Source organism: Lipophrys pholis (assembly GCF_963383615.2).
Source record: "Lipophrys pholis genome assembly, chromosome: 16".
In the NCBI taxonomy this organism is placed as follows: Eukaryota; Metazoa; Chordata; class Actinopteri; order Blenniiformes; family Blenniidae; genus Lipophrys; species Lipophrys pholis.
This window is the reverse complement of record NC_137634.1, coordinates 16222303-16239849: the sequence shown is the minus strand read 5'-3', so window position 1 is coordinate 16239849 and position 17547 is coordinate 16222303. Positions and strand designations below refer to the sequence as shown.

General features: G+C 45.6%; 3 protein-coding genes across 4 annotated transcripts in view; 2 read left to right on the top strand and 1 right to left on the bottom strand.

Moving 5' to 3' along the window:
• pds5b (PDS5 cohesin associated factor B) overlaps nucleotides 1-1594 on the top strand; it is a 33661-nt gene extending 32067 nt beyond the window's left edge. Inside the window, exons 32-35 of the mRNA XM_080482763.1 lie at nucleotides 240-670; nucleotides 757-837; nucleotides 1306-1414; nucleotides 1501-1594. Coding sequence (XP_080338889.1) covers nucleotides 240-670; nucleotides 757-837; nucleotides 1306-1414; nucleotides 1501-1533 — 654 coding nt within the window. The 3' untranslated portion in view covers nucleotides 1534-1594. The remainder of the gene's footprint in view (nucleotides 1-239; nucleotides 671-756; nucleotides 838-1305; nucleotides 1415-1500) is intronic.
• Nucleotides 1595-4657: 3063 nt separating this feature from the next.
• Nucleotides 4658-12064, top strand: kl (klotho). Its single transcript, XM_080482696.1, has 13 exons — nucleotides 4658-5426; nucleotides 6152-6582; nucleotides 6664-6743; nucleotides 6883-7045; nucleotides 7193-7298; nucleotides 7876-8025; nucleotides 8264-8499; nucleotides 9023-9218; nucleotides 9313-9491; nucleotides 9736-9843; nucleotides 9982-10087; nucleotides 10397-10523; nucleotides 11336-12064. The coding sequence occupies exons 1-13, from the start codon at nucleotides 4710-4712 to the stop codon at nucleotides 11668-11670; spliced, it is 2934 nt and encodes a 977-aa protein (XP_080338822.1). The 5' UTR covers nucleotides 4658-4709; the 3' UTR covers nucleotides 11671-12064.
• Nucleotides 12065-12290: 226 nt separating this feature from the next.
• On the bottom strand, nucleotides 12291-15864 carry rfc3 (replication factor C (activator 1) 3). Of its 2 annotated transcripts, none has more exons than XM_080482769.1 (9): nucleotides 15436-15864; nucleotides 15147-15284; nucleotides 14530-14597; nucleotides 14323-14420; nucleotides 13986-14167; nucleotides 13769-13905; nucleotides 13580-13678; nucleotides 13428-13497; nucleotides 12291-13343 (listed from the first exon to the last, which is right to left on the bottom strand). In XM_080482769.1, exons 1-9 carry the CDS (start codon nucleotides 15520-15522, stop codon nucleotides 13152-13154), a joined length of 1071 nt encoding a protein of 356 aa, XP_080338895.1. In that variant the 5' UTR covers nucleotides 15523-15864; the 3' UTR covers nucleotides 12291-13151. The 2 variants fall into 2 exon arrangements, with proteins under 2 accessions (XP_080338895.1, XP_080338896.1); XM_080482770.1 differs by having other exon boundaries at nucleotides 15147-15330; nucleotides 15436-15619.
• Nucleotides 15865-17547: the final 1683 nt, after the last annotated feature.

The following is a 17547-nucleotide window of genomic DNA, read 5'->3' as shown; positions in this document are numbered from 1 at the left end:
CGTCCAGGTGAGTTAAACGGTAAACTCTGTAAAAGTAAAAACTGGATCTGATGTCATTTGTTTTGCTTCTGAGGTGGTGGGCGTAATCCTCATAAAAGGAGGTAGTGGGTGATGAGTCGTGTTCATCGTGGGATTGATTTAAGCAATTTTTTTGAAAATTGCTGAAGTTTGGTTCCTCTGCAGTGCCGATGCTCGACTCTGATTAAACGTCCGTTTCTCTTTCATTTGCCGCCTTACAGGAGATTGAAAAGCCGCGCGGTCGCAAACGCGGCGTGACCTCCACCGACGACCAGGAGAGCAAGCCGAAGCGCGGCCGCAAGAAGGCCCCGGCCAACACGACCGCCACGGCCGAGCCGGAGGACCAATGGGACGAGGACAACCGGCCGGAGGACGAGCAGAACAGCCCTCCCAAGAAAGGACGCCGAGGCAGGCCCCCCAAGTCTGCCGCCGCCAGCCAGGAAACCCCCGCCAAGGGCAGGAGAGGGCGCAAGAAGGCAGCTCCCCCACCAGACGACGACGAAGAGGAGGAGGAGGAGGAGGAAGAGGAGCGGGCCGAGGAGGAGGCGGCGCCGGCGGAGGACGAAGAGGAGGAGGAAGACGGGAGCAGTGAAAACATGGAGGTGAAGCCCAAAGGAGGGCGGCAAGCCAGGACGCCACGGCGATCACAGGGGTGAGAAAAACGATAGCCAGCACCGAGTCGGCCACGATTTCTGTCAGCGAGGATCAGGCCGAAACTGTGTGTGCTTTGCTCCACAGCGCCGAGTCAGCAGAGTCCACGCCGCAGAAGAGGAGAGGACGTCCACCCAAATCAGCTCAGCCGGCAGCCAAGAAACCAGCGTAAGATCCTCAACAGCTTCTGGCTGCAAATAGGAAACAGCAAATTAACTTTGAAGCAGAAGAATAGGAACAGCAGGGAGAAGAAATCAGAATAAACAGAATTTAAAAATAAGAGAGAAGATTATCAATATAACATAAGCTTTTATTTCAAAACCTTTGCTGTCACATTTAAAACATTACCAGGCTAAATCCTATTATTTAATGCGTCAGACATGCAGAAGAGTTCATTTTATTTCTGATCGATTACCGACAATCTTTCTAAATTTGATCTGTGATCACACACTTTGTTCACGACTCGCTCCAGCGCATCGAAGGAAACTTGACGAACCAAATGTGAAATCAATTTAAAAAATAAAAGCATGTGAAACCAGGCTGTAGCGTTCTGCCTCTGGAGGAGTGGAGCCGCTCCTTCTTGTGTGTTGAAGTAGTGACATCCAGTGTGTCTCCGCTCTGTTTCATCCCATCCAGTCGCGGCGGGCGATCGAAGGCGGCGCCCGCCGCCAAAGAGGGCGAAGAGGAGGAGGAGGAAGAGGAGGAGGAGGGGGAGGAGGAGCAGGAAGAGGAGCCCACACCGAAGGTAAAAAATCCAAGTGCCAATCCAAACGACTTGGAATGAATTGAAGCTTTCCTTTTTGTTGAAACATTTTTTTTTCCCGCTCGTAGGGTCGCAAGAAGGCTGGAGGGCGAAGAAGATGAGCTAAATAAAAAGAATAAATAAAAAAAAAAGACCCACGTCTCCTCTGAAGCGATGGAGGAATGACGCAGGAAAGAAAATATGAAACGTGGACATTGAACTTTTTAAATTTTTCATATGCCGATGCTCCTACTGTTACATCAACCTCCACACTCGCATTGACCAGGTGCGCACTACGTCAGTACATCCTCCTCCACTGTGGGTTGTTGCTTTGTGTTGCATTGTGATGATGTTTGCCACATTAAGTAGAAAAGGATTTTAACAGAAAATGAGAAAGGAAAAAAAAAAAAAAAAAAACAGTTCTTGTAAATAGTCTCTCCCGTCTGTTCCATGTTCTGTTGTTGTGTTTGATGGGGGGGGGGACGCTGTGAAGCCTTGACCCACTGATATTATTAAAGTGCTCCCATAAAGCAATATTGCTTATCAAATCTCACTCTGTGTCCTACTTTTAAAGACAGAGATTAACCACGACTTTTTGTGACGACATGTTGTTTTTACCTTAAAGAAACCATGTTTTATGTTTACAGTTCTGTATATTTTTCTTTTTTTTTTTTTTTTTTACCATGTATTGAAAAACCTTTAAGAAAAACGAAACAAAAAAAAAAACCCACACGATGTCAGAAACCTGTTCAAATGTAGAGTTGCTGCAGGAAGTGATTGTAGTTCGTGTTTCTTCAGTTTTTTGGGGGTTTGTACGTGCTGGTAGAAGGAACTGGTGTCGCTCACTGACGTGGCTTCACATCCACCCACTCCGATCCTCCGTTGTATCAATATAATTCTCTATAAAACCTGAAATACTCGATTCCTCTTTATTTTGCTCCAAAGACCGGGAAGAAGTGGTTTGTTGGGGGGGGGTTCAACTAATGCAAATAAAGGAGTCACTGTTGAAAAAACTGAAAATGGGCAAAAATGAACACCAAAAAGTCATCTCAGTGCAAAAACGGACTTTTAGTATGTTAATGCAACACGCCTCCTTACTGGTAAGTGTGCAGGTTTTCACTGCAGAGCTACGTTGCATTATGATAAGAAATCTTTCTATTTTACGAGTTACAAAAAAAAGCATTTTGGAATAAAAGGGGTTTTAAATGAAGGGGGGGGGGGGCTTTCTGTGCGGAGGTTGCAAGTTCTTCCCGTGCCTGTTTGGTTTGACCTACCAAGGCCCATTTGGCTAAATGGCACTACACCCTAAAAGGATTGAAAGTTTGCTATTGAAGCAGAAGCGTGTGATGGAGAATTCATCGTCTCCATTTATTGAAACAAAAGCCAACCACTGGTTGGTATCCCACAACAGAAACTGTCATTGTGGTTCTGGGTTAGAGTCACGAGTCTACATGGCGACGGTTCACCGTGAAGACGTAGTCGGTGTGAGATGTGGCTGAAGGACGTCCACTTCTGTCTTTCTACGACTCTTCTATTCTCTGTATTCTGTCCAACCTGCTGACGCTCTAAAGTCACTGGTCACATCTGTCTGAGGCCATCGACCATTTATTGGTCGATTCGGGGATCTGAGAATTTTGACGTTGTTTCACCTGAAAAGCTGAATATCTAGTGTTCATGGTGCTGTGTGTCTGTGTGTGTCTGTGTCTGTGTTAGTTCTGTGATGTGTAGTATAGGAGTATAGACTTGTAGTATAGGAGACAGATGAATCATTATGATACATTATCTACTTAGATTTGTCTGGTATTATTCTGCAGCAGAGCACAGAGAGTCCAGAACCCTGCTAATACACTCGCTATCAACAGCTTGTCCAGTATTTGTCAGGAGCATATGATGTTGTGTGTCACATTGTGTACACACACACACACACACACACACACACACACACACACACACACACACACACACAGTCTGGCCACTGTTTGTCCTGCCAGGCTGCTGAGCATCAATAGATGGAGTTCTTCCTGTTGTGGGTGACTCTCGCTGTGCTCTACACTGCTCATGCATACATTCACTTCAGGCTTGAACTTTCCAGCTCGGCTGCATGGAAAAACTTGCACGGCGTGTTTGTTCTGGGTCCGGGTTGTGAACCGTGACCAGAACCTGATTGCTCTTAAGATGCAAGTCATGGCCTTTCCCACTGAGACTTCCTAAAAAGGCAAATTTATTTATAGTTGTGAATTCTGAACTAAGTGTGCAGCACTCTTTAAAGGATTTGCACACATTAGATCAGGATAAATAAATAAATGCTTATTTTAATGAGCTATATGATGGGATTGGTCTGACATCACTGCTTTCAAATATGTGAATTTTATCCTTTTCCAAACTGCTTGACTTCCAGGAATTCAAAATATTTCTCAAATGCTGTTAATACTGTTGGCACTTGACTGTATCTGATTTGAGTCTATGCTTCTGGGATGTGTGGAGTTTGCAGGTTCTCCCTTTGCACTCAGAGGTTTTCTCTCGACAGTGGCTTGCAAAAATATTCCTTCCCCTTAAACCTTTCCACCTTATGTCACATTTGAACGACTGTAAAAGTGTATTATTGGGATTTTGATGTGATCGACCAACACAACATGCCACATAACTGAAGTATTGTGAAGTAAAAGCTGAAATGACATGGTTGATGATACACAAACACACACACACACACACACACACACACACACACTTCCTCTGATACTCGTTCAGATGCTGCACGTATGGGATGACCAATGAGTTTCCTGGCAACCGAGCAGGAAGATAAGGAAGCGGTGTGATTTGGCTTTAACCAGCCTCCCCCACTCCACCCCACCCCACCCCCACCCCCACCCTCCGCACCTGATTCTGAATCCAAAGAGAAATGTCCCTGAGTTGTCTGTTATGAGATTATCTGCCAGCTGAGGATGTATGATAATGGTGCTGGTACTTAGATCAGATTAAGATTGTTTGCACCTGCGTCCTTTTCATTTTGGATGATTTGTTTAGGTTGAAGAAGAACACACATTTTAAACTGACAAAACTGTCTTGATTAGACTTGGTGTATTTAGTCATTAATGCGCCCTTGCTAACCAACGGATGGGTCATTGGGGCTCTCGCCATCCTGCTGTGCCTTCGTGCGTCAGGTGCTTTGGTAATAATTGACAGGTTTGGAGAGGTGGTGGCTTCACAGCTGGCTGGCTGCACTCCTCGGTCCTCTTGTTTAGACACTGGAAACCAGCAAGCATGGTCAAGCTTAAAGAAAACTAGACAAACCGGCATCATGATCGGTGTGCGCGCCCTCCTGACCTTCCTCGCCCTCACCTCCGCTGCAGCGAAGCCCAACGCGGGTCTGAAGACGTGGAGGCGCTTCAGCAAGCTTCCCTACCCCGGAGACGAGGCTTTCCTCTACGATACCTTCCCCAGGGACTTCATCTGGGCCGTGGGCACGGCGGCGTACCAGGTGGAGGGCGCGTTCGAGAAGGACGGCAAGGGGCTCTCCATTTGGGACACTTTTACGCGCGGCGGGAACCGGATGGCCAAAGGGGACGTGGGCAGCGACAGCTACCACAACTTCCGCGCCGACATCCGAGCCATCCAGCAACTGAAGGTCACTCACTACCGGTTCTCCCTGTCCTGGTCCAGGATCTTTCCCAACGGGACCCGCGGGAGCTGCAACGAGATCGGCACCAACTACTACCGGACGCTCATCAAGCGGCTGAAGGAGGTCGGCGTCCAGCCGGTGGTCACCCTGTACCACTGGGACCTGCCCGACCACCTGCAGCAGACCCTGGGCGGCTGGAGCAACCCCGAGCTGGTGGCCATCTTCAGGGATTACGCAGATTTCTGCTTCCAGACGTTCGGGGATGATGTGAAGTTCTGGATCACCATCGATAACCCGTTCGTGGTGGCGCGTCACGGGTACGGCACCGGTTTGGTGGCCCCGGGAATCAAGAGTGACCCTGACCTCCCGTTAAGGGTGGGACACAACCTGATCAAGGTGCGTGGGATGTTACGCACCATCTTCCTTTTCATTCGTGCTTCATTTATTTATTCTACTTTTATGGTTTAATTCTCATATGAATTCATTCTGTTAAAGTTGAATTATTATTTGTAATTTCATTGATCAAAGTTGCCAAGTGATTCAAAACCTGCTTTACCAAATAGTAGAATATAATGTTATTACTAACATTGACCCACCCTATTCCTGGAATGTGGGCGTTGATGGGGGGGGGGGGGTCAAGGGATCAGGGACCCACATCAGCTGTGGGATTCAAACCCGATCACAATTTTGCTTCTCTAACATCTCGACCACCACATCCCCCAAAATATATATATAAGTTAATATTATTATTATTGTAATTAGCCCAATAACTAATTCACTCCATTGAATATTAACTTTTTTCACTCAATTAAAAATAAACAGTTTTAAAAAAATAAAGGGAAGAAATAACAGTGTATTAAAGTAATAAACAGGGATTTATGAAAGTATAAAGTAAATCAATGTCTTCTATTGCTAACATCTGTTCATTTTTTAACCCAATAATCCAGCTTTTTGAAACTTTCAATTGTTTTATCTCTTAATCTTTATAATGTTGTTGCTTCATAAGTCATTTGTGAAACTCTCTAACCAGTTCACTGATGTCATTGGTAACTAACTTTAACATTCCATTCTTTCAATGTTTACTTTATGTATCAGCTGCCTGAGTCTCTCCTCTCCTGCAGGCTCATGCAGCTGCCTGGCACCTCTACGACCGACGCTACCGGCCCCGGCAGCAGGGCAAGCTGTCCATGGCGCTGGCCTCTCACTGGATCAAGCCCACCCGCACTCGCCCGGAGAGCCTGAAGGAGTGCCAGTGCTCCCTGGACCACGTCCTGGGCTGGTTCGCCCGGCCGCTGTTCACAGACGGAGACTACCCTCCGTGCATGAAGACCAGGCTGGGCTCACGGCTGCCCTCCTTCACCGAGGAGGAAAGGGAGCAGGTGAGAGGGACGGCCGACTTCTTCGCCCTTTCCTACGGAGCGACGCTGAGCTTTCAGCTCGTCAACGACAGCCTGAAGTTTGGGCAGCAGGAGGACCTGGACCTGAGGATGCTGCTCTACTGGGTCAACGCAGAGTACGACAGTCCGCCCATCTTCGTGGTGCAGAGCGGCTGGTGTGTTCCCATTGGTGTGTGCATCTGTGATGCCCGATTATGGTTTACTGTGTTTACCATTCTGTGCTTTAATCTGTTCAGGTATGTCCTGGGAAACACCAAAACAGAAGATCCAAAGCACATGTTCTACCTCAAGAGGTTCATCGCAGGAGCACTGAAATGTAAAGTCCACCACAAGCCCCCTTCTTTCCTGCTTCGTCCACATGGAATCTCAGTGGCAACATGGAGACCGTTCATTCCCTCCATGTTATCTGTGCGTTTCTCAGCTGACTCATGTGTCGTCCCATGTTTGTGAATCAGCAATCGTCATAGATGGAGTGAACGTGATCGGGTACACAGCCTGGTCGCTGATAGATGGCTTCGAGTGGCACCGGGAATATGGGATACGGCGAGGGCTTTATTACATCGACTTCAACACTCCGGACATGAAGAGGGAGCCAAAGACGTCCGCCACCTTTTACAAGTACATCAGGATGAGTTCCAGTCACACAAACTGCTGAACTCTTTACTCTGGTTGAAATTGACCGTTCAGGCTGATGACCACTTCACAGCTTCTCCTGACTGGAGGCCTTTGCCGCTCTCTCTCTCTCTCTCATATCATTATACACAGAAATGTCATTCATAAGAACGGTTTTCCAGAGCTTCCGGAGAACAGACCGGCACAGGGGGTCTTCCCCTGCAACTTTGCTTGGGGGGTGTCGGCCAACTCCATACAGGTTTGTCCACGATGGGGTGGGTAATTATGGTAACTAGAATTCAGTCTATTTACGGTGCGAGGGGAGCATAGGTTGAATATAGATGGAATCTAAGTTACACAATGCTTTCTCAGAAAGTAAATATCAATCTAATTATCTTTTGGTGCAGATTCCATAAAAACCCTCCTAATATTCATCCAAGTGTGACATTAACTCTTTATAATGGATGTTTTCTGTTGACACTTTTTAAGAAATTCAAGTTCAGCCCATTTGTTGCGAATTTGAGGTCAAACCCTTCATATTGTCTAAGAAGAGTCATGATTGTTCTATTATTTGACACATGTAGTTTCAATGGTGAAAGTCCAGCTAAGAAGCAGGCTCCACACTGGCTCCTCTTTTAATCATAAACCACATAAAGTCACAGTCTACGTGCTTTTAGCCAAACAAGCGCAGGGTCGACTGCTGTGATCGATTTGCCCCATTTGGCCTTTATACCTGCAGTTGTGAGCGTAGTACCACCCGGGTTCCCAAGTGCATGTTTACACGCGTGTGTTTTCATTTAGTTTTCGCTCTTTGTTTGTCGCCGCTCATGTCACAGGTGGAGACCACTCCCAGCCAGTTTGCGGACCCCAGTGTTTACCTCTGGAACGTCTCCCACAACGGAGAGCTGACGAGGCTGGAGGGCTTGAGTGCTCCTCCTCTACGCCGAAGCTCGCACTGCGCTGACTACGCCACCATTCAACAGCAGGTCTATTCTTCTGATACACACTTAAAAGTTTCTTCATGCACAACATATCAGGCATAGAGCTAAGACGGGACATGAACTCTATTCTTATTGATTGCGAATTGTATAATAAGAAGTAAAACACAGTTATTGATCAGTCGTACCTGTTCAGAGTACTGGCATGCAGGGAGAACATGCAAACTCCACACAGGAGGTTCCTCCATGCCCCCAAAAATGTCAACCTTCTGTTTCTCCCTCCAAGGTGAATGAGATCCGGCATGTGGGCGTAAACCACTTTCACTTTGCCCTCAACTGGTCGGCTCTGGTGCCCACCGGTGACGTGGCTCACCCGAACACCACCCTGCTGGGTTACTACCGCTGCTTCACCCACCAGCTGCTGCGCGCCAACGTCACACCCGTGGTCACTCTGTGGCATCGCATGCGGCAGCACAGTAGCCTGCCGCCGCCGCTGGACACCGCCAACAAGTGGCTGAACAGGTCCGAACCAGAACTGACCCGGGGACGCAGTCGCTCTTTACACGTCAGGCTTGATGACGTCCAAGTCAGGAGGTCAACCCTGAGCACAGAACAAATAAATATTAATCGAAAAGCATTTTGAGTTATCACCATTTATGATGGCTGACAGACAGGTCTGTTGTAACAGGAAACATGGTCAAGGAACTGTTTGTCCTTCTTACGTCCATAGAGCGAGTCGTTATCACTCGCTGCCGTGTCCTTAGAGGTTCATACTAAACCCAGTGTCCACGTCCGTCTTCTGTAGGGCTTCATCCGGCCTGCGGTCGAGTCCCGGCTCACTATGTGAAATAGAGGGTCGCCTGTCATTGCAAATGTGTTTGGACTGTGCGTGGGTAGCACTGGGTAATAAAACTCACACACACAGACAGGAAAAACACACAAACTGAGAACAGGAAGTCGTCCTCGCCCAGGCTTGACCTGTATACACTACGACACTCCACTGCAGTGGTGTAAATCTTCATAAACTTGAGCGTTTGCTTCTCAGGGGAACTCCAGAGGCCTTTGCAGACTACGCCCGACTCTGCTACAGAGAACTCGGCGCTCACGTGAAGATGTGGATCACCCTGAACGAGCCCAACGACAAGATGGTGAGCTACCAGGAGGGCCACGAGATGCTGCGGGCGCACGCCCTGGCCTGGCACGCTTACGACGGCGAGTTCAGACGCTTACAGGGAGGACAGGTTAGTTGATGTGGCCATGAAGAAGAAATCATAAAAATGTAAAGCTTCCTTCTGCACAAATGGACTCGGTAAAACAATAAGAGTGTCGTCTCAGGTGTCTCTGGCGCTGCACCTGGACTGGGTGGAGCCGGCGTTCTCGTTCAGCCGGGAGGACGTGGAGCCGGCTAAGAGGGTTTTGGACTTCAGCGTTGGCTGGTTTGCAGAGCCGATCTTTGGCAGCGGGGATTATCCTCCGGGGATGAGGAGCTGGCTGCGGCAGCTCAACTCGCTTGAGTACAAACTCTCTTTTCTTTTCCCTGAATTCACACACATCGGTGCTGTCTCTGTGTTGGACGATAAAATCCCTTCCCTTTTAAAAGTCTACATTAACTGTGTTTATTCTGAATTTAGGTCATTTAATTCTTCCAGCCGGCAGCGCAACACAAAATATTTAGCCAGCTCCACTATATTTACATATTTATTCATTATATTCTCAATATATCCTGATGCAAAAAAACAACCAAACGTGTTTCTGCAGACTGCCGGTTTTCAACGAGGATGACAAGCAGCTGGTCAAAGGGACGTTCGACTTCTTCGCCATCAGCCACTTCAGCACCAAACTGGTGACCCACGCCAAAGAGGACTCGTAAGATCAAACTCATTTTTATGGTGACACAAGTCGGATGATACGGAGACGGGCGCCAAAAGTCAATTTTTCCAGTAGTTTTAGGTGGAAGTCAGTGTAGTGACACACATCACTATGAATCCTCTTCTGTGTCTGCAGCTACACCTACACGGCCCTACTGGAGGTCCAGCACATGGTCGACACCACGTGGATCCTGTCTCCGAGGCCTGTGGTGCCCTGGGGTCTGAGAAAAGCCCTCAACTGGGTAAGAACGGAGAGATCCAACTCATCCAAACAACTCTCGTCAAAGCCAAATACTTGTATATAGAGTACTTGTATTTCTTGCTTGTCCAAAGCACAAGAAGAGTTGATCTTTTCTTGCCTTTGGAGTACAAGGGCCGTCAATAATATCTTTTAATGTGTATGGAATAAGGACGACATCGAGGTCGCCTTATGGAGGATAAGATTAACCCCGGTTTGGAGGTTTTAAGCCCTCAAGTTGTATATTGTTTGAAAGTGATTTTTGATAGAACAACGTGACGGATGGGAACTGACCTTATTCTTGCTGTGAAAGGTGAAGGAACATTATTCCGATGTGCCCGTATACGTGATGGCGAACGGCGTGCAGGAGGACCCCGCCCGGTTTAAAGACAGCCTGAGGGTTTACTACCTGTACAACTACATCAATGAGGCACTTAAAGGTGAGCACACACACACACACACACACACACACATACATATATATAAAATGAATACAGATAAACACCATCATCACTGAGTTTGAGTGCTCAGCCCTTCAGAGGGGACTGGAGTTCTCCCCCTCCACGGCCTCTTCACAGCTTAATTATTAGACAAGAATTTTGGTCACTGACCTGTGACTGGACAGCTGACTGAGAGCCCACGTATCTGCTGAGATCAACAAAAAATTATTGAGTCGAGGTTACTTGCCACTACGTCCCTGTAATTGTAAAGTTTACTGGGTTAGAGACGCTGGCGTGTTGCAGTGTCGTACTATATGACCTGTCCTCAATAGTTACTCACTGGAAACCCTGCAAACACTTCAAATACTGAAAAATGTTACGTTTTGTCACTTATTCCCAACACATTGTTAAAATTCTGATTTAAAAAAAATCCCTCTGGGCATAATAAAGTATTTATATTCTGTTCTATTGCGATAACTATGAACTCTGCTAAAAAGAACATTTGATTCATGTAAAATTCAAATATTCTCAGATTAGTTTTTTGTTTTCTTATAGGCTAAAATAATGAAGAATAAACCGATTTTATTTAGTCATAATTCAAATTTAATACACAGTCTATTTAAACGAAGAATTATTGTTAATCTGGATTGGTTTGTTGTTAACTACCATGAACAAGTGGACAGGATTTATTCGGATGCTTTTTCTCAGTGAGAACACAGCCTGTAGAAACGGACAGTTATTGATCAGCATCAGGTAATGCTCTAAATCCAATGTGCTCCTCCCCTAACGCGTCTCCTGTCCCCCCTGCGAAGCGTACGCCCTGGACGGCGTAAACCTTAAAGGTTACTTTGCCTACGCGCTGAGCGACCAAAGGGACCCGGAGTTCGGCATGTACGGCCAAGTCCACGAGGAGGTCATCGTCAAGGCCTCACTGTCCAACTACCGCAACATCATCCAGCACAACGGCTTCCCCATCCAGGGAGCGGCGCCGCAGCAGTGCCCCGTCCTGCCGCAGTCCTGCCTCGGCTGCCACACCCTGGTGAAGAGGCCCGTGGTGGGCTTCCTGACCCTGGTGGGCTCCGGAGTGCTGATCACCCTGGGGCTCATTATTTATTATACAGCCAGAAGACACAAAGAGTGCTACTGACATGTCTTTTTTTTTATTTTTTTTTTATCAATGACTCTCAGCAGGAGCTGCACTCAGAGTGCAGCAGTTCGTATGATGTTTTAGTTATTTTGTGGATTTTATGTTGAACCGTGTCTGACTAGGTCATCCTCGCACTTTAGTTGTTATAACCGTTCTTACATCCTGTGTCATACTAGTGTTTAAAAACAAATGTCCAAATTGAGCTTGAGTGGGTCTGACCAGCAAAATTACCTTTAAATATTGTCGGCTTTAAATGTTTCCTCATTGTCTTGGTGCAGAGAGGTATATTATTAAATCGAAATATTAATATCTATTCGTACAAAACCTGAACAAGTTAAGATAATTTCAATATTGTGTCATTTGGAATTAAATAGTGAATTTTCCAAGAACCACATCCAACTTTTTCCATTCCCTTTTTTTTTCTTTGAATTGTGTTCCAGTAATACGACATGTGCTTTGACTCTGAAGTCTTAATTTGAAAATCTGTTGAACGATCTGTAAGCGTCTCTCCCACATTGTTTATTTTAATCTAATGTGTCCTGTCTGCTGGGCTCAGGTCTTCAGTGAGACGGGTCTGAGTGCCTCGTGGTGCCAAATCACATTTGCTCTGACAAACACTTCCGGTTGCAGACTTTATTGATTTATTATTGATTTATTGGCGAAGCCTTCCAGATTGGAGTGGAAAGAAACAGACACATGTCAAACAAACACGTGTGTGTGTGTGTGTCTGCTAATGACACCTCACCTCACCCGTCCATCTACTGGTTCAGATCTGTTAATTCTACAAAAACAGTACAATCCTCAGTGAACACATTATAAACAGCAGTTACTTTTATTGGAAGATGCCACTTCATGTTTTTTTTTTTTTTTATAATGTTTAGACTTTCTGCCGGATGAACTGGATCATGTTGGGCCTTAAGTTTGACACCCCGTCCGTCTTTATGATGAATAGTACAAAGACAGCAAGTCACTGGAAATATATAGTAAATAATGAATATTAACAGGGACGATGGTTTCCTTTTCAACAGAGGACGTCAGGATAAAGATGTGATCGATCCAACTTTCTAAAAGTAAAATTGTAGGCAGGAATTCCTCTGTTGTGCACGTTTCAAAGTTTTCTTATATTACATCTTTCATCGCTCAGCAATCTAAGAAAGCCTCAGTCTGACGTCTGCTGGATAACCATTGTTACATTTGAATGAAGAAGTCTGATTGTGGTCAGAAACAAACCGTCACACGTTAACAAAATTACTTATCCTGATATCCATCTGGAAAATATCTCCAAACTTCGAAATATTTCCAATACAAACGGGTCTGTTTGGTATTTAGATCATGTTTGACTTTATTAGAGCTACAGTCCAAACTTGTGTGCATTGTCAAGAGTAAACAGAAAAAACCCCAATAGATTGTATACAACAGTCTGTCTGAAGTGTACTGAAGGTGTTGTCGGGACGAAAACAGGAGAAGCACGTTGCTATTTCTCAAAACATCATGGCATCCAGGCCGTCCTCCATGAACTTCTTGTAGATGGCCATGAACTTGGCAGTGAAGGCCTCCAGGTGGTAGATGGCTTTGTTTCCCAGCTGCAGTCTGTGTTCGTAGTAAGCGGCCATGTGGGCCACCTCCGTCTTTAGCTGGCCGTCGCAGTTGTTCAACAATTCTTTGACCAGACCCTGGCAGAGAGTTAAATAAGAGCAGCTTTAAAAAAAAGAGCAGATCTTTCACTGCTTTGACAGATGGGCTGTGGTCAATCGTACCTTCATGATGATGTCGGGGGGGATGCAGTGAGTCAGCAGCTCGTACAGCCGGGCTCGCACCTCCAGCAGCCTGCAGAGACCATTGAGAGCCTGTCGTTAGAATACAACCACCAGCGTGATGATTTGATCTGTAACTGTCTGGATGTCTGTACCTCTGCGGGGTCTGCTGGCTGACGATGGCATTCGCTGTTTCTCTGAGATAAACCTCCCAGTCTGTCCCGGGAATGTCCTGGTCCACCGAGAACGGATACCTGCAGAAGTCAGATGATGGGGCTTGTGTTCATCATGACTCTCCGGACCGTGCAGCAGTAAAACCACAATAATAACGGATCACAACTCACTGTTGCACTCTGCAGGCTTCACACATTAGGAGAGCTTTTCGCAGGTTGCGACCGGATTTCTCGCTGATTTGCTTGGCGAGCTCCGGCGGGAGGAGAAGACCCTCCTTCTTACAGACCGACGTGAGGACGCTGCAGACCTGCACGACAGGCGGAAGGTGAAGTTATCTGCCGATTATTGAGAAGTCATTTGAGTCCTAACTGCAGCGTCTCCTGTCACCTCCTCTGTGCTCGGCAGAGGAACTCTGATAGCCAGACAACGGCTCCGGATCGGTCCGATGACCTTGGAGGTGGAGGTCGAGCAGAGGATGAGACGGCAGGTGGCCATGTACTTTTCCATTGTGCGACGGAGGGCATGCTGGGCATCCTTCGTGAGTCTGTCCACATCTGTAAGCAACACCACTGAGAAGAAAAGCAGAGTGAACATCAAAAGTTATTTCTTTGCTCCATCGGAATCAGGGAATATTTCTCTGAATGTATGATTGTTCTACGGTAATTGTGATCTTTAATTACTATTCAAAAACCTTGACGAGCTACTATTCAGAAGGTTTAACTACCTTTAAACTCTCTTTGAGTGCTCGACTGGATTTGCTGGGACTGCGCAACAGTTTTGATCAGCTCCTGCACCACCACACGGTCCTGGTTTCCTGCATCGCTGCACAACACACAACAGAAGTTATTCCAATCTTGATATAACTATAACAGCATTCAAATGTAATGTAACAAACGTAACCGACGAGAAATGTACTTCTCTTGAAGCATACCTTGGGTTGACTTCTAAGTGGTAATTGCTGGCTATTGTGTTGATCTCGATTTTCTTCTTTGACGGAGCCTGTTTGGAAAAAAAGACGAAGAAAAAACCCTGAAACCAAAACTATACCTGGAAACATGAAGACTGGGAGCAGATATGAAACATGACATGTGAGCAGTAATAGTTAGTGTGAGCGTCTAATGGTATTCACTCTCAACATCAAACACTATTGATATCATATCTAACATCCCAGTTTTATCATCAATTATTTATTGCAGGATTTCTGACAGTGTTGGAGGTTTCTCACACTCATTTTATTCCTGAAGCTCATAATAATATGAGAAAATATTGCAACAACTAGATATTGAACTTTGTATAGGCTTAAACAAAAAACAACCCAACCTCATAACAAATAAGACCGTCTGTGTGATCTCATAAGATCCTCTTTCACCGTGTCTCTTAATTAGACCAAACATGGAATAAACTTTTAACTAATAACAGCGAAGCTTTGGTGAAAGTTATTTTTGACTGTGTCCGTATTCACCTTCAGGTTACTAAGTAAGTGACCCCGGTTCCCTCCCGGTACACGCTTGTCACCGGAGAGAACATATTATCTGTTTTCTTTCTCACCACGATGGTTTGATGCTCAATGCGAAGCTTCTCCACTCCGGCTCCGTACAGCTCCCTCAGCAGACACATGATGCGGGTCTTCTTCCCCGCACCGGAGGGGCCGTACACCAACAAGTGTGGGAAGTCTCCGCATTGAACCTGAAGCACACGTTCACGGAGGCTTTACTTCTCTTGATCACACGTTCTGACAGTGGACACGAAAACAGTGTGACATTTATAAGAATAACAAACTGTAAACAAACAGACGTGTCTGATGCTAGCCTGCTAACCTGCACGAAGCGGCTCTTACCAGGTTTTTCAGCTGCGCTGCTTGCTCTTTATGGAAGTCCAGCTTCCCGAGCAATGTCGGCCGGTATTTGTCCACCCATAGACTCATCGCGTATTGGCTTTATTAAACGTTAAAGTGTGCGTTGACAGCACACAGCCTGACTCTGCTCGCTGCCCTCCCGCCAAATAACAACAACCCGCGCTGTGACGTATGTCCGCCACTGCGACGGAAAGCCGAGAGGGTCCAAAGACGCGAAACACGAGATTGGTAAAGCAAACGTTTTAATAGCAAATCTGTAAATCCACAAACTTTAGAATTGTCGAGTCAAAGTGTGCTTTGTAAGTTGAGGTATCAACATAACTTGCCGTTTTTTATCTGTCAATTTCTATCCTTTTCTAAATATGGCGACAGAATGATGTAATGCCTTTGCAGTTTCAGTAGCACAACTCTGCCCCCTACAGGCATAAAGTAGTAACTACACAAAACCTCATCAATGACTATTTCAAATCTGATGAATTCATTCTACTCTCATATCCTCTTTTGTTATTGATCTTCCTGAAAGCTAACACGCGTAATAGTCTAAGCCAGAAAAAAAAAATATTATGGCTAATCAACTTCCTTTTTTAACAACACAAATGAGAATTCAAGGATGAAACACTTTAAAACTTTTGTTTTGAGAGTTAAGATCTCACTCAAAACTGCAAATTCATTTACAAATAGGACTATCTTCCATAAATGATCTGCAAGAAGAAAAAAAACATGCATTCAATTCAATTCAATTCCTTTGTTGTCAATGTAAGTTGTCCAAATACTGAAAGTAATTTCATAGCTGGTGTTAACTACAAAAAATTAAAAAAATAAAAATAAAAACACACTGCACAATACAAATACTGTATTCAATTGAATCAGGTCTTACATTAATGACAAATAAGTAATCTATATTTGGCATTACTGGGCTAAAGTGAAAGCACGTGGCTGAAGTATAAAATATAAACAATTCTGACCAGATTGCGGCAGCATTAACACGTTCTGCTCAGAGCACAGACGGCCGTTGGATGAAAACTCTCTGAACCAGGACGTGTGTGTTTTCATTGATCTGTATCAGCCAGAGGGCAGCAGATCAAACAGGTGATGGCCGGGGTGGGAGTGGTCTTGTATGGCTCTTGGGAAGTAGTGTGTTGCTGCAATATCCTCCAGTGACAGCAGCAGGCAGCCAGTTATTTTTATTTTTAACCACCATCTGCAGTCTGCAGGGATTTTCTGTCTGCTGCTGAGCAGCCTGCATATCATCCCGAGAAACCTGAAAAATTCTCCCGAAGATGAATACCAAACATTTTGAAGAACTTCGCTCTGTCCACATATTCTGTTTATGTGTTTTCAGTCATCAAATCTTACCATATTTTACGTTTGTCAGTGTAATCACTGACTGCTGACCGTCTCCATTATATCTTACGCATAAAGACTTTTTCCTCCAGAGCTTCTTGTGACGTGAGCCGTGTGTCTAGATGATGATTTTTTAAGACTTATGATCAATAAAATGCATTATGATTCAACGCTCAAGTAAAGGCTTCTGTAAAGAGAAGAGGATGGATGCTGATGGAAGCATGAAATTACATGGATTAATGTTTATTTGATGCAGGTACAATATTTCTGCTGTCGCTCTGCCTGTTTTCTGGGCGGCAGCACTGTGTGTTTCAGTTGTCATTTCAGTGAGAAAACAAACAGGTCCCTTGGGCGGCAGCTACACAGCTGTGTATGAGCCCCCCCCCCCCGCCCCGTCAACATCTTATATGATGGAATATGTCTCCCACAAGCTGTTTGTGTCACTTCGCTCTGAGTTTTGTTCTATCATGTGTCTGAGAAGGACCTCTGTTTTGTTGACAGAAGGCTCAGATGAGGGACGAAGCAAAAGCGTCTTTACTATGAAAGATACCACACAGGAATGCCAGACAGCGTAATCTCATTCAAAATAAACAGCAGTGTTTCATGTAAGCCATGCTGTTATGTCATGTCACACAGAAAGAGTGTGAGCTTGTAGTTCAGCGAGAGGTGATGTTTGCGCGACCGGCAATGCTTTCAGCGTCGAATAACATGTCCTTAATAATGATCACCCTCCACGGTTAGTCATCAAAC

Bases quoted from the DNA above. Each gene is read 5' to 3' on its own strand.
- kl (XM_080482696.1), top strand. From the start codon at position 4,710: ATGATCGGTGTGCGCGCCCTCCTGACCTTCCTCGCCCTCACCTCCGCT. The intron at 8,026-8,263 runs GTCTATTCTTCT...TCTCCCTCCAAG, and splicing joins ACGCCACCATTCAACAGCAG to GTGAATGAGATCCGGCATGT. The intron at 9,844-9,981 runs GTAAGATCAAAC...CTGTGTCTGCAG, and splicing joins ACCCACGCCAAAGAGGACTC to CTACACCTACACGGCCCTAC.
- rfc3 (XM_080482769.1), bottom strand. From the start codon at position 15,522: ATGAGTCTATGGGTGGACAAATACCGGCCGACATTGCTCGGGAAGCTG. The intron at 14,598-15,146 runs GTGAGAAAGAAA...TTTTCCAAACAG, and splicing joins TTGAGCATCAAACCATCGTG to GCTCCGTCAAAGAAGAAAAT. The intron at 13,498-13,579 runs GTACAGACATCC...TGGTCTCTGCAG, and splicing joins AGCCAGCAGACCCCGCAGAG to GCTGCTGGAGGTGCGAGCCC.